Source organism: Lycium barbarum, chromosome 1 (genome assembly GCF_019175385.1).
Source record: "Lycium barbarum isolate Lr01 chromosome 1, ASM1917538v2, whole genome shotgun sequence".
Lineage (NCBI taxonomy): Eukaryota > Viridiplantae > Streptophyta > Magnoliopsida > Solanales > Solanaceae > Lycium > Lycium barbarum.
Genome location: NC_083337.1, coordinates 17858606 through 17881751, shown reverse-complemented (window position 1 = coordinate 17881751; position 23146 = coordinate 17858606). Strand labels below are relative to the sequence as shown.

Genomic DNA, 23146 nt, shown 5'->3' with positions numbered 1-23146 from the left:
TGTTAATAAAAGAAACAACGGCATGATCTGGTTAACTAGTTGAATCAATCTACCTTCTATATCTATACGCAAAACTCAGTACTTTTAAATTTAATTGTACAATTTGTTAGATTTTCTTTTCTATTCCATTCTGTTTCAATTGTGTCTTATTTTTCTTTTCAGTGTCCTTAAAAAAGAATGTCATCATTTTTTTTATTTGGTACTAATTTCTAAATTCCAACATTCCACATGGTATGTTCAAAAGTTAAAAAATATTTTGGAACATTAAAAACATCTTTAGTTTACTCTAAAACCACAAAATTTAAAACAATTCACTTATTTAAAAACTAAGACACATAAAATAAAATGAAATCAGATTGGGAGCCAGCCAACAAGGGGAGCAAGTTGTTCGACTAATAAATGTCTGAGTAGAATATAAAATGGTCCCATTAAAACAACTTATCCAAATAGAAATGTTTCTTCAAATTACATGAGGTTGAGGTTTCTGAATTTCTTAACATATTCAATCTTTTCGTACGATTATATCTTGCACTGGTCTTATTAAGCTTAGGGACAAAATGAAGGAAGAACATGATGAATATTGAATTTTTATACTTGTAAGTTGTAAGGTACAAAGTAGATGTTTTATCAGTGAAATATCACTTAAATTTTTGAGAACTTATATATAATCTTTGGTGGAATTATTATACTCAGTTAACGTGTTAGCTTTTAGTGCAGGACTTTTTGATCGTCAATGACTAAACAGTATTTTAACTTTAATTGAAGTATACATAAGTATGTTAAACTTTTAAGGCAATATGCGTGTGTTTTATAATCTAGTACAACATTATAGTTTATTAGCGGCATAAAAAGAGAATTTTCCTCCTAATTCGATAATATTTTTTAACTAAATTATCCAATATTTAAAATTCACTAGTCCGACTAATTTTAATGTGTCATCCAATAGGACCAAAAAGAGAAGTAAAATATTTTCTACTAAAAGTTTCTCATTCCTAACGCTTGTTGAACCTCAGAAGTTTAATTAGAAGTGAAATTTCTGTTTGATTTTTCAATGTGTAGTTTTCTCTTTATAGTTTCTTCAATTAAATGACAAAAAATCAATAAGAGTTGCAATGGAGTGACAAGTACTCATTCCACCTTAATCAAAGATTTCGAGTTCGGATTCGTATGAGTACGGAGTCACCTTTGTTAGGAATTACTTTGTCTGCCTCTTAATGTAGAACTTTCCGACGCGAATTCAAATTTAGTCTGCCTCAATACGGGTACCAGATACCTGATGAAAAAATAAAAGAATAAATATAAATGGCAAAAAGAAAAGGATTAAAAATCGACATGTCAGATTTAGAGTGATGATTAAGAAAATATCCTATTCTCGTATTTATAGACCAAGTAGCAAATTATCAAGTTTCAACCCCACGTTAGCTCCACACACCTTACTTAAAAAAAACCCCACAGTTGAAACACCTCAACTACTACCATCTTACCCGCCATTTCTCTTTCTTCATTAACCAACAATGAAAAGTCCAAACACTCAATATTCCGGTCGCCGGAGATCTAATTCCGGCACTGGATCTATATCCTCCACCTCCACAGATCATATGACTCGATCACCTACTTCATCCACTTACTCATCCACTACTACAATTACTTCTCATAAGTCAAGTAGAAATCCGGTCAAATTCGTCGCAGATGCCTTCGTGTCATGTTTCACTCCTCCAGAGTCTAAATCTTCGAGTACCAACTTTGATGATTCTGATTCGTTTAAAGCTCCTTCAGGTATGTTGAAAATTAACATGTAGTATCTGTTCAATGTTCATAATAATCATGAAAATAAGACCAGCATCTAGCTACAACAACAAAAACATATCCTGTGAAATCCCACAAAGTGAGTTCTGGAGAGGTAGAGTACGCACATCTTACCCCTATCTTGGGAGGTAGAGAGACGGTTTCCGGGAGACCTTCAGCAACTAGCTACTACGGGTTAAAATGGATCTACATCACTAGTGTACGAGTCTAAACCTTCTGAGTAACAATTTCGGTGATTCTGATTCATTTAAAGCTCCTTCAGGTATGTTGGAAATTAACATGTAGTGATTGTTCAATGTTCATAATAATCATGAAAATAAGACCCGCATCTAGCTAATACTACTACAACAACAACATATCCAGTGAAATCCCACAAAGTGGGTTCTGAGGGTAGAGTGTACGCAGACCTTACCTCTACCTTGGGAGATAGAGAGGCTGTTTCCGGGAGACCCTCGGCAACCAGCTACAACAGGTTAAAATGGATGTACATCACTAGTGTGAGAGTCGAAACCTTCTGAGTACCAATTTTGGTGATTCTGATTCGTTTAAAGCTCCTTCAGGATGTTGGAAATTAACATGTACTAACTGTTCAATGTTCAGAATAATCATGAAAATAAGACTGGCAACTTGCTACAACGGTTTAAAATGCATAATCTACATCACTAGTATAAGAGTCGAAACCTTTGAGTACTAATTTTGGTGATTCTGATTCATTTAAAGCTCCTTCAGGTATGTTCTCAGTTAACATGTAACTGTTCAATGTTTTAGAATAATAATCATAAAAATAAGACCGGCAACTAGCTACAACAGATTAAAATGCATAATATACTATTGCTAGGGTAAGATAATTTTTAACTATTTCGGCATCTGAAAGATAACCACAGGTAGTTGTCTAATTAGCAATAATAACCTGGAAAATGAGACCTGTAACTTGGCTATAACATGTAACTGTCAGAATCGCCGCCAAAACTGTCGCAGAAGCTTTTTGTGTCCTGTTTCACTCCGCCTGAGTCTAAATCTTCGAGTACTAATTTTGGTTATTTCGATTCATTTAAAGCTCCTTCATGTATTTTGAAAATTATCTTCCATGAGTTACACTCCCTCTGTCCCAATTTATGTCTCACTTTTTGCGTTTCGAGATTCAAACTATGTGAACTTTGGCCAATTATGTAAAATGTGTTTTTCATCATATTGACATGATTAGAATTGCATCTTATAGTGCTTTTTGTATAATTTTTGAATATTTAAATTTTACAATATTGAGTTGATTTAATCCATTTTAGCTCTGAAAAGTAGTCAGTTGACTCGCGATAAATGAAACGTGTCACATAAATTGGGATAGAGGGAGTAGATTTTTCATATATTACAACTACCGGCGGAGTTAGGATTTCAACTTTATGGGTTCTGAATTCTAGAATGATGACTTCAAGTGTTAATAACTGGGTTCTAAACTTAATATTTATATATATTTAATGAACCCAAATACATTGTTTGAGCAAAAATTACTTCGCTCGGTCGAACTAGTATCCAAGCTTCTAGCTTCACCAGTCTAAAAGGCTAAAACAACATAAAAAGAATATGTTCTATACAGTCAGCTCATCTAGAAGATAATTACATGCATGTCACTGTTCGAGATTCACAATAACATGGAAACTAAGGCAGGTAAGCTGCTACAACGGGTTAAAATGCATAATATATATCACTCGTGTAAGATAATGTTTACACAATTACGTCATCTGAAAGATCACTATAGGTAACTATCTAATTAGCAATATTAACCTGGAAAATGAGACATTTAATTTTCTACAACAGGTTGAATACACCGGTAGTACAAAATTCTTCTACTCTGTCGGTGTATTTAATTCAAATCCATGTTGGATTTACTTGCAAGTCTCTGCATCTATGTGTTTTTGAGGCTGATTAACCCTGTAATTCATCATTTTGGCATTTGGTTTCAGCCATGAACAAAGATAGATCTAGTTAGTAATAGACTCGTGTGCATCCTTTATTTTGCCCTTGCATTAAACAGTTTACATAGAAAATTTCAATATGTTTCATGTACATAGTGATGAATCATTTTGAACTTGGGTAAACCTCTGACTATCCAACAAGCATACAACATTAGTTTTTTACAATTTGGATGCTGATGATGTGCTTTGAATAGAAAGAAAAATAATGCATTTTACAGATTTGGTTCATGTTTTCATTAATTGATAGCACTATAGTAAACCAGATGGATCTACAAGAATGTGTTTGACTTCCACGTTCTATTCCATATTGGTTAGATATACAGAGTCTGTATGTTTCTCATAGAAAGAATACAAAATTTGACTTGCTAAGATCCAGTTTAAAGGTTAATATTAACTCTGTATCAGAAGTATCGAAATGAAATCAGAACAGGCGATCTTGCAAAGTGATGAAGTGAAACGCTCTCTTGATAATGTGTATAAGAATTTTTTTTTAAAGTGCAACACCAACCTAAGTTCAGAATTGTCTGCTTAGTTTTGATTGGAGGAAAAATTGCGTCAATTCCTTGAGGGATTGTGGTTTAAGGATGTTATGATAGAATGAAAATTAATCATGTGAAGCCTTTAAGGAACAAAGACTTGCAGACATAAGTTGATGTACCTTTTCCATCATAGGTGTAGCCGTGTAGGCACACACATTATTTCAAAATTTATCATAAAGGAATGCGCACAGTGGTATATGTTATGCATTTACTTAAATAATATGTCCGTCTATGCTCAAGGCTATTGGACTTTGATGGACAGTATCTGGCAACTGTTATACGTGAGTTGTTTATGTTGGCTGTAAAGATATATTCAGGGGTGTGTATCCATTGTAGTCAAAGCAATGAATGTCTCAGTGTCTGAATTTTAGTAGATAAATGTTGAGCCTAGTAAAATTTAGCCAATAATTATGAGGTTTATTGGGTGAAAGTAGACTATACATCCCAAATGGCTGTAATTAGCGAGAGCCATTTGCGAGAGCCAAACATTGAAGTTAATTTCTGTCTTATAATGAAAATTTAATGACAGAATTTCTTTACAGTCTTGAGTTGCAATTTGCTAGTTTCGTTTTAATTTTTGGGAGCTGAAAGACAGCTGAAACTCCACTTAGTTTGTTTTCCTTTATCTAGATAAAGGAAGTTCACCAAATACTTCTGAAAGATTCTTCACATTTTAGTTGGTTGGAAATTTTCAGTTGCATCTAATGGCGGAAGGGAGAAGAGACGTAGTAGCAGTAGCAGTAAAGGTCGAGGCATATATAGTGCTGAAAATAATTCACCTCACACAAACGAGGCAGGGAGTCTTAAATGCACCATGGAAGATATCTACAAAGCCACAAAGAACTTTTCCCAAAGCCTTAAAATCGGTCAAGGAGGTTTTGGGATAGTTTACAAGGGTCGCCTTAATGATGGAACAGTTGTTGCAATCAAACGTGCCAAAAAGGTACACTTGCTATTAATATTAAGCTTGTTAAAAATTTGTGAAGAGTACTTAACTGCCTCTTTATTTTTTATTTATTTATTTTTATTATTTTTATACTTAACTGCCTTGTATTTGCAGACTATGCATGATAAACATTCGGGAGCTGAATTTCAAAGTGAGGTTCGAACTTTAGAAAAAATAGAACATCTGAATTTAGTAAAGTTTTATGGGTACTTGGAGCATGGTGAAGAAAGGATTTTGGTGGTTGAGTATGTTCCTAATGGAACTCTTAGAGAACACTTGGACAGTGAGTTCTTGATCTTGATTCTGAGTTTTCATTTTCCATCGATGTTTTGCTGTGGCATTCACAATTGTGGCTTTCAATACTTATCCATCAAAGTGATGCTATGTAATGATGTAGGTGTTACTGGAAATGTTCTTGATTTCGCGTCAAGACTAGACATTGGAATAGATGTAGGACATGCAATTACATATTTGCATATGTATACAGGTACAAGTGAATTCTTGACTTATTTATCTAGAATTTTTCTGTTCTTCAAATATATCATAAAAGAAAGGTCAATTTGGATGCAGATCACCCTATTATCCATCGAGACATCAAGTCTTCTAATATTCTCCTCACTGAAAACCTTCGAGCTAAGGTGGCCGATTTTGGTTTTGCAAGGCTAGCAGCTGATGCTGAGTCAGGAGCCACACATGTTTCTACCCAAGTTAAAGGAACTGCCGGCTACTTAGACCCTGAATACCTTAGTACTTATCAACTTACTGAGAAGAGTGATGTCTACTCATTTGGTGTTTTACTTGTGGAACTTGTCACTGGAAGGCGGCCTATCGAGCCAAAAAAGGAAATCAAAGAGCGCATTACTGCAAGATGGGTATGGTTCTTTCATAAGAGTTTAACTTTTATACATTGACAGTATAAAAGAATTTTATGCTATCAAGTCACCTAAAAAATTCATAAATAGTGAAGGATTACTCATTTGAAAATATGACAGGTCATCTGCAATAACAAGTTAAAAAACATTGATAGTTAGTGTAAAAAGAATTCACCCTGTTACAATACATATGTTAAAATCATTTTCATAATATCACTACAAGATATTATAATTGTATCTTAATCTCCACAGTTCCTATCTCTTGCAATCTTTGATTGATAGGCTTATATTTTAGTCTTTTACCATTTGTTCACCAAAGAGGTGTTGACAAAGGCTGGTTGATAAACAGGCAATGAAGAAGTTCACCAGTGGAGATGCAATTTTAACTTTGGATCCAAGGCTAGAAAGATCTGCAGCAAATAGTTTGGCCATGGAAAAAATTTATGAATTAGCTTTGCAATGTTTGGCTCCTCATCGACACAACCGGCCTACCATGAGAAAGTGCGCTGAGATTCTATGGAGTATCCGCAAGGATTACAGAGAACTAGCAGGCTAAAATACCCGCTCTCTCTTTCAGTCTCTCGACTCACGAGCATGTGATTTTGTGTTACATGTACACATAAAAGGTAAGTTGCAGGGAATGTATTTAGGATGGTGAGAAAGATAACAATCAAAAGAAGACGATAAATTTTTGTCTGGAGTGAAGTGATAGTTACATTGATATTGGAATGTAATGATAATTTGTAGAAACTATACAATCTTGACTTGTTCCATTCATTCACCAAGAGAGAATATATATAGGATACAATCTTGAACCCTAGTGAAACAAGGAAACTAAGATCCTAGTGAAACAAGGAAACTAACTAATATATGGAAATTAGTGAAACAAGGAAACTAACTAATATATGGTAATTATCTCCCTACAAATATGCTACCAAATAATATCAAATAATATATAGATATTATACCGCAATACCCCCCTCAAGTTAGAGCATGGGAATCAAAAATGCCCAACTTGGAAAGCAAGAAGTCAAACTGAGTTTTGCCGAGAGCTTTGGTAAAAATGTCTGCCAATTGTGAAGATGTTGAAACGTGTGACGGAGAAATCAAACCTTCATTAATTGCATCACGAACAAAGTGACAATCTACCTCAATGTGCTTTGTTCGTTTATGGAAAATCGGATTTTTTGCGATGTGCAAAGTGGACTGACTATCACAAAACAATTTGATCGTCTTGGGATGTTGTATACCTAAACTCAACAACAGACCTCTCAGCCACTTCAACTCACAAGTGACCGCAGCCATGGACCTATATTCAGCTTCTGCAGAAGATCTAGAAACTGTGTGTTGCTTCTTTGTCTTCCAAGAGATGGGAGATTGACCTAGAAATACTAGTCAACCTGTCAACGAACGACGAGTAAGCGGACAAGCCGCCCAATCAGAATCACACCATCCCTGCAAAGTCAACTCACTGTCGGCACGTAACAAAATACCCTGTCCTGGTGTGCCTTTCAAATAACGGACCACTTGTAAGGTCGCTTCCCAATGTTTAATCCGGGGTTCTTGCATGAATTGAGACAAAATATGAACAGAATATGCCAAGTCCAGTCGAGTGACCCCCAAATAAATCAAACGTCCGACTAATCTACGGTAGACCTCCGGATCCGATAACAAATCTCCATTTGCAAGGCCAAGTTTATGATTTTGCTCAACAGGGAACCCACTTGGCTTTGCACCTAACAATCCTGCTTCAGAGATAATATCAAGAGTATACTTATGTTGACACAAAAACAACCCTGATGAACTACAAGCTACTTCAATACCCAAAAAATATTTGAGAGACCCAAGGTCTTTCATTTTGAAACAATCACTCAAATAGGCTTTGAAAGTTGCAAGTGCAGCGGAATCATTCCCAGAAATAATAAGATCATCAACATAAACCAAGATATTAATCTGAATATTCCCTCTAGTAAATGTAAAAAGAGAATAATCAGAATAAGATTGAAGGAAACCGTACCCTTTCAAAGCAGTTACCAATTTTGCAAACCAACATCTAGGGGCCTGTTTCAACCCATACAGCGATTTGCGCAAATGACACACCAACGTAGGATCTGGACTTTCAAACCCGGGAGGGAGCTTCATATACACCTCCTCATCAAGGTCACCATGTAAAAAGGCATTATGAACATCCATTTAGTGAAGTTCCCAATTTTTGGATGCTGTAATGGCTAGGAAGGCTCGAACAGTAGTCATCTTGGCGACCGGAGCAAAAGTTTCATTGTAGTCAATCCCCGCTTGTTGATGATTTCCCAACACAACCAAGCGCGATTTGAGCCGTTCCACATCTCCATTTGACAAAAACTTGGTCTTGTACACCCACTGATTACCAAGTGCTTTCTTACCCGGAGGAAGATGTTCCAAAGTCCATGTACCATTGTCTTCCAATGCACGTATCTCTTCTTTCATTGAATGTCTCCAACCTTCGTGTTTCATGGCTTCTTTGAAGGTCTTAGGATCCTTACCCGAAATAATAGCTGCAAGAAACTTACGATAATTTACAGAAAAATTGTCACAATTAATATAGTGTGCCAAATGATAGGGAGTACCTGAGGATTGATTGTTAACAGGAGTTGTAGGGGACGGACTATTAGCAAATATTGAGTGTGTCACATAATCACGAAGCACAACAGAGGGAAATTTCTCCCGAAAACCACGCCCCAAGCCACCTTCCACATTCGTGACTAGGGTATGGTGTTGCTGGCCCCCCTCGCTGGCAGCAAGCGCTGGGTTCCCAGCGGGCTGTGCAGTGGCTGTTGGCAGCCGTTCAGCCTCGCTGCCAGCTGGCGCTGGGTTCCCAGCGGGCTGGACAGTGGCCGCTAGCTGCAGCTCGGCCTGGCTGCCAGCAGGCGCTGGTTGGGCAGTGGTTTGCGGCTGCTGCTCGGAAGCCTCCGATCTATCAACTTCGCCCCCTAATTCATCCCTGTACACCATAAAATCACGATCAATTTCAGCACCCTCATCAAAAAAACTAGACGAAATATTAACATCTTCCGGACAAGCAAAAGGAAACACATCCTCCACAAACTTTACATCACGAGAGACAAAAAATTCCTTCGTATCAAGATCAAACAACCGCCACCCCTTCTTACCAAATGGATATCCCACAAACAAACACTTTCTGCTCCGACTAGCAAATTTGTCACCCTGAGTTTTTTTATTATGAGCAAAGCACAAACACCCAAAAGTACGAATAGCATCAAAAGAAGGAGGTTTATTGAATAAAATTTCAAAAGGTGTTTTATTTTCCAATTTGGGTGTGGGGGTACGATTTATGAGATAAGATGTAGTAAGAACACATTCACCCCAGAAACAAATAGGTAAATTGGCCTGAAATCTGAGAGCCCTCGCAACATTCAACACATGTTTATGCTTCCTCTCTACCCTCCCATTCTGTTGCGGAGTACCCACATAAGAGGTTTGAAACAAAATACCAGTGGCGGAAAAATAATCGATCAAACAATTAAATTCTGTACCATTATCACTTTGTACAACTTTAATTGTTTGATTAAATTGTCGATCAACCATAGCAACAAAAGCCATAAACATCGGAAACACTTCTGTTTTATCAACCAACAAGTAAATCCAAACAGCTCGGGAAAAATCATCAACAATTGTTAAAAAATAACGAGCTCCACACGACGAAACATGGCGATATGGGCCCCACAAATCACAATGTATTTTCTCAAATATTCTAGATGCATTATTATTACTTAAAGGAAATTTGTCTCTAGGTTGCTTAGCACGTAAACACACTTCACAATCATTTGCTAAACTACTCTTATCACTACTGACATGAGGAAGCAACTTAACTACTCTCTCGGAAGGATGCCCCAATCGTCGATGCCACAATTCCAATGCGGACGTTGCCACGACAGTAGACACATGTTGCACCACGTCCGGTTTGCTAAAATAGTATAGTCCGTCCCTCCTAACTCCCGTTCCAATCAGCTCCTTCAGTGGGTCATGAATAGCACACATATAAGAATTAAAAGAGACAATAGTATGTAAATTATCAGTAAGTTGGGGACGGAGAGTAAGTTGCAACGTAAATAAGGCACATAAAGGACATGATGTAAGGTGATTTTATCTGACAGTCGAACAGAACCTTCCAAAGAAGCAAGCACCTTTTCACCATTAGGCAAACCAATAGGACAATCAACAGTATGGACATCAAACAACTAAGATTTCTCACCGGTAACATGATGAGTAGCACCAGTGTCAATAATCCAAGAAAAAACATCAAACTTACCATTCAAGCGATTTTCGGGAAATGTAGCATTACCAAAAAATCCCGTAATAGCCTTCCATTGTTCGGAAGTAAAGTGCTGACCGACAGCAGCGTTATTTGATGCGCCCTTGAAACGAGTAGGCGTGATATAGTCCCCGGGTCGGTCTTGAGGACGAAGAAAATAGGGAGAATTAGACTCAATTTTGGGTGGTGGTGGAGGAGGTACGGCGTCACCGGCCATGGAAATTTACGATGAAGAGAAGAAAAAAAAACGTGTGGCCTGATACCATGTAGAAATTATACAATCTTGACTTGTTCCATTCATTCACCAAGAGAGAATATATATAGGATACAATCTTGAACCCTAGTGAAACAAAGAAACTAAGATCCTAGTGAAACAAGAAAACTAACTAATATATGGTAATTATCTCCCTAGAAATATGTTACCAAATAATATCAAATAATATAAAAATATTATACCGCAATATAATTGCTCAGTAGTACATTTAAGGGAGAGATGAGTACATTGTAATTAAAAAGGAAGCTTGGTCTTTTGGAAAAGATTATGAATGGCCAACTGTCCATACCATTGGCTTGTATTTAGTGATCTATTTGAGAAGGAAACTCAACAAATTTTTTTCTATTTTTGCTAGGAACTGTATATTTGACGACATGCTTCATATTTCCATTCTAGTACTAAAGGGTGGAATTCCTCCATTTATATTTTGGTACTAAATTTTGATGGCTTCAACCACTTAGTGGTGACGGTAAAGGGCTGTCACCAAATAGGAATAGTTGAACCTCCAATTTAATAGGAATAATTATGGTACCATACCATTCGCTGATCTAACTTACCCAATTTGATCAAACTCTTTAATTATTATCCGTGCAACCCAATATCTAGGGGTGTACAAAGTAAACCGATAAACTGCACTAATCCGCTAAACCGAGTCAAACTGAGAAAAAAACCCGACTAGTAGTTTGGTTTGACTTGGTTTGGTGTTGAAAAAAAAAACCCCGATCATAATTGGTTTGGTTTGGTTTTAACTAAAAAAAGTCAAACCGAACCAAACCAACCCGACATTACTTGTATTCAATTTTTAAATTATTTTATACATAAAAATATTTATTTGTAATGTAATTTATAAATATTTCTTAAATTTTTTTGTAGTTTTTTTATCTATTATCATATTATTTAAGCTTGAACTTAGAATTTTGAATGTCAATAAGTTTTATATCCTATGGATGTTAGTAACTCAAATAAAGTCCAAGTCAAAACCAACTCAACACTAATGCTAACAAAAGAAATTCAGTTTACCACCAGGAATGACAATAATGTTGGATATCTATTATTTAGTTTTACATAATTGATTTAGAGAGTGAAAATACATAACTTAAGTTTTTTTCTTTATCATGTAATTAATACTTATTTAGTCGTACTTATTTTAGCATGACTTAGTATTTTTAGATTATGGTCATTTTCTTTATGGCTTGTTAATTAGCAATATTTATTTTAACCGATTTTATTAGCTTTTGTTGAATATTTTAATACAACGTCATCACTCTTCTCACATTTTGTATTATTTTCTTAAGAAACACCTTAATTATATAGTTGTATCTTACTAGGACTAGAGAAATATTTGAAGTAAAAGTTATATCTTTTGTATCAAGACTATTCCCAAAAAAAATCCGAAAAACCCGAGGTTGAAAAACCCGAATTTTATTGGTTTGATTTGGTGTATAAATTTAAAAACCCGATGCAATTGATTTGATTTGGTATTTAAAAAATTCGAACCAACTCGATCCATGTACACCCCTACCAACATCAATGTCATTGATCCTTGCTTGATTGCTGTTAATTTCCCATTTTCTAATTCTTTTCCAACATGTACGTTTATTTGGGACTTTAATACTGAAAATGAAGCTGTCAGATTTGTGTCGAATTACAGTGCTGAATTTATTCTTCTTTGTCAACTATTAAATTAAATTTCTTGCACTGTAACTGATGCTAATGGCCTAAATACTTCTCTTTTTCTTGTACATTAATTTCTATTAAAGTTATAAATTGATTCACCATTTCTTTCCATCTTTGTTTTTTTGGGTAATTTGCACTTTCAATCCTTTAGATATTGCTAAAAAAAATTGAGATCTGAAGTGTGCGTTTGATTGAAACTCGATTAAGCTGGATTTGGCGGTTATTTAAGGTCAAAATTCAAAAAATTGAAGGTCATCATTGTTGGGATCTCGAAGCTTTGAGTTATTCTAGATTTGAAAGTCTTTCTTGGAAAATAGATGGGTGGCAATTGAAATTGGTTCGAGCAACCAAAATATTGATGAAGAAGACAGACTGGGTCACCTTTGATAATGTGTATAATATTATGAATACAGTGTGTGTATATATGTACAGTGTTTGAATAATGTATATGTTCTTTAATTTATAGCAATAGATAGTGTAGAACTGGCTATAAATAATGTATTCATAATGTTATACATCATTCATACACTGTACATATATATATATATATATATATATATATATATATATATATATATATATATATATATATATAGACACAACAATGTATAAAGATGTATAAAAGTGTATGTACACTAGTAGTATATATTATCGCTTACAGTGCATGCGTGTGTGTATATATACACGCATACAATGTATATACATTGCTTATATATGTATAATTGTGCTGGTGATCTAGTGATCATAAGGAAATACGGAGATATGTGGTATGACAAGGTGGTTTATCATAGTTTAATTTTGATCGAGTCATAGACTTCTTATTTTAGAATAGCGAATTAAGTAGTACTATTTTTATTTCATCAATCAAATTACTAGTTGGGAAATAGTAATAGCATGACGTGACGATATGTTCACATTGTTGAGAGGTGACAGTTGAGTTGACAATTGTGTAGCGTCTTGAAATTGCAAAACTGATTTTTCTTCTTTTCTAGTCTGTCTACTCTACACCCTAAAAAAGTAAAGATTTAAATTGATAAATTGATTTGTGGACGCTGGGTAATTAGCAGGAATGCCCATAAATTGATTTGTGGACGCTGGGCAATTAGCAGGAATGCCCTTATTTTGGGTAGTCTTTAATTTTTATCCGATGGTCATTAATTTTTATCTTTCGTCTAATATCATAAGGTTTGAGATTCGAATTCAGATTCAGTTAAAAAAAAATTCGCAAGACAGAGTTTTATAGCAAAGTTACAGAGTGTTGCATTCAAAACTCTGCCTGCAAGTAGAGTTTTCCATTTAAAATTCTGCTTGAGGTAGAGTTTTGCATTTTCCGAATCCAAATCTATGCCTTGCGATTTTTTTTTTTTTACTGAGCTGAAGTTTGAACCCAGAACCTTGAGTTATTAGGCGAAGGGAAAAAATTGAAGACCACCAATTTGAGGGGTAAAAATTAAAGACCAGTGCTTTTGAAGGGCAATCCGCATAAAAATTGTAAGTTATTTGTTGAAGGATGATTTCAAAATGAACTAATTGAATTAAATCAAAACATGTTATTTGTTACTCAATCATATCTAATACTTACCTAAAATGAGATAATTAAATATTTCGATCAAGGCCAATAATTACCATAGTTTTGATTTTCTTGTTACATAATAAAAAAAACCTGATGAAATTGAATCAACACTTAGCAAACTTTTTACTACATCTCATCTAATACTTAGCTAATTATAGATAATTCAATATTTCTGTTAAAGTCGACCATATTGTTACTACTCGTTATATTCGCTATTTTTGTTTCAATTGATTGAATTAGATCTAAACTTGTTGATTGATACTCAGTTCTATTTAATACTTAATTAAGTGAGATATTTCAATGTTTCAATTAAAGTCAACCATAGTATTGACTAAAGTCAAACATCTACTTCTTTTTAAATTGATTGAATTAAATCAAAAGTCGTTAATTGTTACTCAATCATTCAATTGGCTAAATTGCATCAATTTAGTATTTCAATTAAAGTCAACCATAGTGTTGACTACTTGTTAAATCCATTATTTTTGTTTAAACCTATTGAATTAGATCCAAACTTGCTAAATGTTACTCAATTATATTTAATACTTAACTAATTGTCCGTTCCCTCTCTTTTGTATTTTCTAAAATAAAAGGATTAGGGTTTATTATTTTATATGATAGGTAAACGAGTCACGAGTCATGTGATAAAATAATTGGATTTGGAAGTCTACGTGGAGCCTACGTGGCTAATTTTTTAATCCAAGTCACACTTCCATCCAAAAAGGGGCAAATATAACAAGTATCCTAACGGTGAGGGCAAATTTGATCCCAAACTTTGACGGAGGGCAAATTTAAACTATAAAGCATACTTGGAGGGTAAATTTGACCCTTTTCCCTCTTATGTTTTATAGATTTTTGGAGGTGGTCGGAATTGAAATATGTGATGCAAATATCTCGACACAACTATTTATGTTTTTCTTTTGTAGTTTTAAATAAATAAACACAAATTTATTATGTTAAACAATAGTAAACTAACTAAAATAAAGTTATAATGGTTATATATTCATATTTTCATAACACAATTACTAAGAAACAGAGAAGCGTATACTTATATATGAAAATGAGACACAATCCGACTCCCCTTCATTTAAATTTACGCGTCGACACCCGTCTCCGTTCCCTTTAAGTTTGATACTATTGTTTTTGTACATTTTAACGAATATAAAAACATTTGTTATTTCAAGAAGCATTACAATTATATTCCAGGACATTTGTTTAAACAGATTGAATTGGATCCAAACTTGTTAATTGTTACTCAATTATATTTAATACTTAACTGATTGAGATAATTTAATGTTTCAATTAAATTCAATCATAATATTGACTAAAGTCAAACATCTACTTCTTTTTAAATTGATTGAATTAAATCAAAAGTTGCTAATTGTTAAATCTCAAACAGACAAGAACTCTAACGTTGTGATAAGTGTCGTTGTGCCCAGTGTTTTAAGAGGCGGGGGCGTAAGGCGGGACGTTTTACATATGCCTCGACGAGGCGTAAGCCCCATGGGTATTTAATTTTTAGTATTTCATAAAATAATATAATTACAATAAATATTTTTAAATAGGTAAAATTACATAAAAAATAAAAGAAAACTGTAAATAAATGAAAAAATAATATATATTATATATATAGATGTGTTTGATCCTGATCACAAAATACTAATTAAAGCAATCGATTATACACCACTTACAATTTGTATTTATATATAACATAACTTTACAAGTATAAACAATACAATGAAATAAAAGCTATTATGAAATGCAAATTAACTCTAACTTCTTAACTTTCAAACAATGAAAAATCACAATTTCTTGAAACAATAGTACTATCAAACTATCCATTTTATCTCCCTATAAGTAAACAATCAATAAAGTTTTATCAGTATTATAATTAAAATGTAACTCCTTCATGAATAAAATAAAATTACTTTCAAATAGAGAAATAATAAAATATGACAATTTTGATACATAGGACAAAAGACCAAAGATAAGTGAAAATGTACAATTCGGCTATGTATTTTTAAAAGAAATATTAAGTGATATCCATCCTCACGATGTTCTCAAATAGTAAATATGTAATATTACGACTTGTTATTGGAGTTATACCTAGTCTTCTTATTTCTATAGATGAAAAACTATTAAGTATCATTCATTTATTAAAGAATTATGAGGGTCAACGATTATAATTAAAGAATTTAACATATAATTTGTGTAAGAACTGTTAGGCGAGCCTCGAGCGTTGGGCGTTAGGAGTGTTTAGGGCGTACAGTCGGGCGCTTAGGGCGTAAGTCTCACAGGAACTAAGCCCCATACGTGAGCCCCGAGGCGTTTTGCCAGTGCCCCGCCCCGGGGCGAGCCTCGAGGCGAGTCCTGAAATTGCTTTTTAAAACACTGGTTGTGCCAAATATGTGACGCAAATAGCCCTACACCTACTTCTTTTTAAATTGTTTGAATTAAATCAAACGTTTCTAATTGTTAAAGCCTTTTCATGATGTCAGACAACAATGATTTTTTAGTGTAATAAATAAGTATATTTGGCACAACTCCTTTTGACATAAATTAGCACAAAATGGGAGCATTAAAGTAATTTTACACGACTTTTGAGGGCATTAAAGTAACTTCACATGACTTTTGAGGGCATAATAGTCACTTACTATATTTTCTATACCATTTGTGTAATAAATAATTATTTTATAATGTAGTAAATTATACTAAAAATATATGACAACCACTAATCGACAATTTAGATACATCACGTTGTAGGTATCCACTGCGAATTAAACAACTGAAAGAGGTGAAACTCAAACACAGAAGAATATCACGTTGTAGGTATCTACTGCGAAGTATATATTTGGAGCAAATTGTTTATTAGACTCTAATACACAATCCGACAACCTCTTATATAAAAAGTGATAGAGATGTGATGACGTCAAGTCTAGCACAATCCGACTCCATGAGATATTATCAGTATTTGGATCCAAGCGACATTCCCTTTCTTGTAGCTAACTTTCTAAGTTAGAAAAGGTTGTGGAATGTAATATTTCGTTTTATAGATTTTTGAAGGTGGTCAGAATTGAAATATGTGATGCAAATAACTCGACACAACAATTTATGTTTTTATTTTGTAGTTTTAAATAAATATGTAGACACGTAATTTTTGACCCTCCCGGGACGTTTTCATTGTCTTATTGATTAATTTTCTTTTAGTCTAATCTTGGATTTTAACTATTATTTCATTTTTAGTAGGTTTGTCTGTGAAAATGAAAAAAAAAAGGGACAAAAAATATTCGCTATTTTTCAAGGCGTATATTTTGTGTATAAAAGAAAGAAAAATTACAAAAAATAGGTTTCTTTTAATCTAGTCTTTCTAAGTTAATATTATCTGGATTTTTTGTTAGTCTATTTATTTAATTTTTTCTTAGTTTTGGTTTAAAAATAGTTGATTAATATATTTATTTTGGTATTTATATATCCTTTTGATGGAAAAGAAAAATAAAAATGGAACCAATGATAGCCCGCCACTTGGCAAAATTTCACCCTATCCACACAAAAAAGCACAATCCATTTTGGGAAGGGAATATTCCTTTCATTCAAGATATTTTTATTCATGTGGGCATTTTGGAAAAAAAAAAAAAGAATAACACACTTAAAACCCTAGCGTAGATACCATATAAATATCTAATTATAGAAACCTAGGGACCTACACATCAAATTTGCCGCAACATAGAGCAACAAAAAAAAAATGAATGGTTCATTCGTTATCGCTAGCAAACACCAATAGGAACACCTTTTTTTTTTTTAATCCTCTGTTTTCTCTTTAATCCCAAATCAACTATTAACACTTGGTTCACACGGAGCAGACGAGGTTGAGGTTTCCAGCAAGTTTCCGGTCAAAGCTCCGACTAAAAGATATTTGTTTAATCGAAATTTATCGCCACAAATGTGCCATGTTTATCTTGTCTTTCACTTCTTGCTATTACTGCCTTTGATAGTTGAATAAATTTGGTTATGAAGATTCCTTTTCTGTTTGTGATATTTTGGAAGTAATAAGTTCTTTCTTAACTAGATTTGGTAGGATTTAGTTAGATGTGAATTAATACATGGGCATGCTTAATTCGGATAACGGGCTAAGAAATATGTTTAATTTCAGTTCTTCCTCTCCGTATGAACATGGCCTGGTGTGTTCTCTTTTTTTAGTTTGAAATAGATTAATATGTTTGACAGTTGACATTTTGGGTTTTAGCTTAAAACATTCAAGTTATGAGAACAATTATTATCCCAGAAAATTACAACAAAAAAAAAGGGGTTTAAAGTTTCGTTGCTAAGGTCTTTTAAACTTCATTAATGGACGTTGGTTTTGGATTGAAGAGCATGGGTTTAAATAAGTGAGATTTCTTTGGTTTTCTAAGGCTAGAGGCTCTTCTTGTATGTTCTCCAAAATACTAAACAATAATAAATCAATATGTAGGTTCATGCATTATTTCTTCACTGTTAGTAGGCTAAGGAAATAGCTTTATTAAATCATGGTCAAAGCATGAGTTAATGTTTTTGTGATAATGACTATAAACGTTTAAAAGTATCATTTGTTCAATTTTACAAAATAAAAAAAAAATACACCTGTTTTTTTAGTATTTTTGTTTGTTGAAATTCGAAAGCTTATTTTCATTTAGTGAGTAAATTGTCTATATATGGTTGAATGCCTTCATGTTAAATTGCTCCAATTTCGGTAAAAGGCATTTTTTCTATTCCTTTTGATTATGGAGGATTATAATGTGTTTTGAATTTAATGTTTGGGTGTAATAATTATAGGATCCTTACTTGGATAGATATTCAAATTCACTTTTTTGTTTTTAAATACTAGTTAATGGCTGGCTGATTAATATGTAATTGTAAATTCAATCCTCTTTTAAAAGAAAGCTTCAGTTGAATGAATAGTTTAGAAATTAACGTGTTAGTCTTGAAAACTAAATTTGCATACTTGACTTTGTTATTTACTGTTTTGCTTCCACGTTTCTTATGAAATTATTGGATATTTAGTCTAATTTATTGGGTACATCTCACATATTAATCGTCCAGGGCGACGGGAATCATCTTGACCGTGTAACAGTGAGCCTAGGTGAAAGTGTAAGGCTCAAACAAATTAATTAATTAATTGTGAGATGAGCGAGATGGGGCGCGAATTATTTCAAACCCCGTTGTCAAGAATAAAAGAAAAGAGCGGAAAAACCAATTGTAAGGGAGCGAGATGGGTTGCGAATTTATTCAAAACCCGTTGTCAAAGAGTGAAAAAGGACTAAAAAAAATATAACCAAATAATAATATTAAGTCTCGAATTTCAGAGACAAATAATTGCATTTAACGCTAGATGAGCTTTAGGCGCGTTTTAAGATGTTTGTTTCGACTAAGAATGCGGCTACGCATCTTATTCCGAGACACCCTAATAACTCAAGGATGCGGTTACGTACCTTGGCCGAACTCTTTTTAATAATTAATTTTGTTTCGAGTAAGAATGCAGTTATGCATCTTATTTTGAGACGCTTAAAAGATCCGGAATGCGGTTACGCATCCGAGTTAAGACAAAAAAAAGAAGTAAAAAGTTCAATAAATAAAAGTACGAGCAAATCAAGGCTCAGATACATAATATGTCCAAAGATTAGTTTAAGCTAAGTATAAGTCGATAAAGTGACCGTGCTAGAACCACGGGACTCGGGGAATGCCTAACACCTTCTCCCCGGTCAACAGAATTCCTTACCCGGTCTTCTATTTTCGCGGACCATAATAAAAGAGTCATTTCCTTTTGATTAGGGATTCATAAGGTGGCTTGGAACACCAAAACTCAATTCCAAGTGGCGACTCTGTAAATAAAATAATTCATTTTCAAAACCGTCACTTCAAATGGAAAACCCTTTAATAATAAAAACTTGCGCGTTTATAGCGCGGGGGCGCAAAAAAGGGGTGTGACAGCTCTGGCGACTTTGCTAGGGAAATCCACCATTCAAGCTTTGTGATATTGCCTTATACGTGGCTTCTATTATTAATATTTGGATTTATATTATGTTTTTGGCCTAATGTGCTAATTGCCACTCATTTACCGATTTGATATTGTTGAACTGTATTTTAAACTGTTTTCTCTCGCGCACCCTTCTCAATCTCTGAAACACTTCACACACGGGCACAAGAATGCAGTTATGCATCCTAACTTTCTGTCGAGATAAAGCCGGAGCGTCTTGGCGCCCGGTAAAGGATTTTAGTCACACATGTTAGGCGGGACAGGATAAGCAATGAAGTCGGAATAGCACTGCTACCGACAGTATTGCCCCTCCCCGGCTCGAGTTGTCCGCTCGGGTGACCCAGTCTAGACACCTTTGCCATTAGGTCTTAAACCTAGCAGAACTGAAAACGCAAAACTGGTATCCCTAGGAGGCTACGCTTATCTGCATCACATGCATTTGACTTAGTGGGACTCGGCACAGGGGTCGGGTCTGTCTAGGACATGTATCCTTTTTTCTGACTGACCTGTGCATCTCATATGCTATTTGCAATATTATTTTTAAGGCTTGCTGGATTGTTGATCGGCTTTAGGCTAACTAGTGAAATAGAAGAGAGAGAAGCATTCATCTGACTTTTTACGCACCCATTTTCCTTAAACCTCTAATTTGTCCGGCTCTTGCTAAAAATAAGAAAAGAAGGGTTCAATTCAAGACAAGTTTATTAATTCATTTATTTATTTAAAAAAAAAAAACTTAGCAGTCCAATCTGGACGAACTACGCACACCTGATTCCCGTCCCTCGGGGCGACGATACGTAGGCAGCCCATATCGGGTTCGGTGATCCTTATTCAAAAAAATTAAAAAAAAGTATTTTTATTTTGTATTAGAAAATCCGAAAAACAAAGGAGATAGGTTTTTTACTTAAAAAAAAAGGAGATTTCTTTTTAACTCCCTATCCAAAAGAAAAAGGAAAATGCAAAAAGATTTTACTTTGAGTAGTATTTTTTAGCGGGGTTTCTTTGGAGGAAATTTTACAATCAAAATTCAAAAAAGATTTTTTGTTTTCAAGTTTTTGTAGTTTTTTTTTCTTTTTTCTCTTCCTAGATTTCAAAAAAAAAAAAGGAAAAAGAAAGAGAAAATTAGAAACAATTTTGTTGATTACTTTTCATCGAAACTTCCCGAACTACGCAAAGATCTGATTCATGTCCCAGCATGATACGTAGGCAATCCAAGTCGGGTTCGATCAAATTATTTTCAAAAAATCCAAAAAGAGTAGTGAAAGAGCAGAGAAGAAAAAAGAGTGGAAAGAAAAAGAGAGATAATCATAAAAAGAAAAAAAGATGAGTGAACCGAGAGGTATGGAAAGCAAAAAATGAAAGAGAGGAAGGCCAAATCGAACGAAAATGGGGATGATGCCAAAATGACATTGTTACCCTTAGAATCATTCTAGAACTAATAATCGTGCATATGTGACTTGCGCACGGTTCCCTAACTCAATCATTTTTTTTATTCATGATGTTTGATTTTAGAAGGTGGTTGGTTTGTGGTTTTAAAACTGGCGACTCATCCTTACAACACAAGGTCGAAAACCAAAAAGGCAATGGCGACCAACGAGGACACTGGGTTGGTTGACGCTAGCGCTCAAACACCGTTGGTTGACCAAACCTCGAGGTTAGCCGAAGAAGTGAGAATGTTAAAACAACACATCACAAGCATGTATCGGGCTTGGATGACTGGTCAGCCACCACCTCCACCGCCACCTGGCTTCCTTGACATTTCCCCTAATATGCCAACCTCAACCCGAGCTCCACTCACTGTGCCTGATGATCCATCTAACAGTAGGCCCATGTTCAAAACCCTTGATGCTCACCCCTATACTCTAGAACCGACTTTAAATGTCTCTAATCCTCACTTTGAGCCTCCCGTTAACAGTGAAAAACTTGATAAGACCGTGGATGATGAGGAAATGACTAGAAAGATGAAAAACTTGGAGCAATCCATAAGATACTTGCAAGGTCTGGAAGGTCACAAGAGTGTTTCATACAAAGACTTGTGCATGATTCCTAATGTTCACTTACCCTCTGGTTTTAAGACTCCAAAGTTTGACAAGTATGATGGGCATGGTGATCTTGTGGCCCATTTGAAGAGGTATTGCAATCAGTTGAGAGGAGTTGGAGGTAAAGACGAAATGCTTATGGTCTGCTTTAGTGATAGCTTAACAGGAATAGCCTCGGATTGGTTCGCTGATCAGGACGTCACTAAGTGGCATATTTGGGATGACATGGCTCAAGAGTTTGTGCGACAATTTCAGTATAATATAGATATTGCTCTAGATAAAGTGTCCATGACCAAGGTGCAGAAGAAATCTACAGAAAGTTTCAGGGAATTCACCATTAGGTGGAGAGAGCAAGCTGCTAGAGTAAAGCCTCCAATGGTAGAAGGTGAGGTTGTAGATACTTTTCTCCAAGCCCAAACTGAAGAATACTATCAACATATGCTCCCGGCACTGGGCAAACCGTTTATTGAGGTCATTAAGATGGGGGAAATGATAGAAGATGGAATCAAAACAGGACATATCATGAGTTTCGCTGACATGAAAGTAAATGCTGAAGTAACTCAAAATGGTTCCGGAAGCCTGAGCGACATGAGGGAAAATGATGATGTAGCCATGATTATACCAAAACTGCGACGAGGTTTGAAGGGTCCATCTTGCTCATATACCCAGCCACAACCTCAAGTCTATTCCCAAACTCCATAGGCTCAACCTCAACATTACTTTCCTCCACAAGACCCTCAATATTCCATGTCACCTCTCCAGTACTTTGCCTGTGATGCACAACCATATGTTCAGCCATATCCTTACCAACAATGGTGTGCACCAGCTCCACAGGGTTCTTATCCCCCACAAGCATATCGACCTCGTACCAGCTCCATCTTTCGACCTAGGCCGGAATACAAGAAAGAGAGGCAACAGAGAAGGGAGGCCTCTGGAAAACTTCCCGGGCTATCAGTCCCAGTTCCAGAAGTTGATAAGGATGAATTGGTTAAAGGGACCCAGAACTTGTTTGCTGAGCATAATTTGATTGAAAGTGATAATGGTCCAAGTAATGCTTATGTGCAACTTAGTGGCTAAGATGACAGCTTTGCAGTTGGGAAGTTTCTCCTCTCCCCTCTAGGAAGGAGTCTTGGT

General features: G+C 34.9%; 1 protein-coding gene across 2 annotated transcripts; it reads left to right on the top strand.

Annotated features, from left to right (window-relative positions):
- Window positions 1-1403: 1403 nt before the first annotated feature.
- Window positions 1404-6910, top strand: LOC132632799 (calmodulin-binding receptor-like cytoplasmic kinase 2). Of its 2 annotated transcripts, XM_060348892.1 has the most exons (6): window positions 1405-1776; window positions 5011-5258; window positions 5376-5544; window positions 5659-5748; window positions 5832-6133; window positions 6483-6886. In XM_060348892.1, exons 1-6 carry the CDS (start codon window positions 1515-1517, stop codon window positions 6687-6689), a joined length of 1278 nt encoding a protein of 425 aa, XP_060204875.1. In that variant the 5' UTR covers window positions 1405-1514; the 3' UTR covers window positions 6690-6886. The 2 variants fall into 2 exon arrangements, with proteins under 2 accessions (XP_060204867.1, XP_060204875.1); XM_060348884.1 differs by having other exon boundaries at window positions 1404-1776; window positions 5376-5748; window positions 6483-6910.
- Window positions 6911-23146: the final 16236 nt, after the last annotated feature.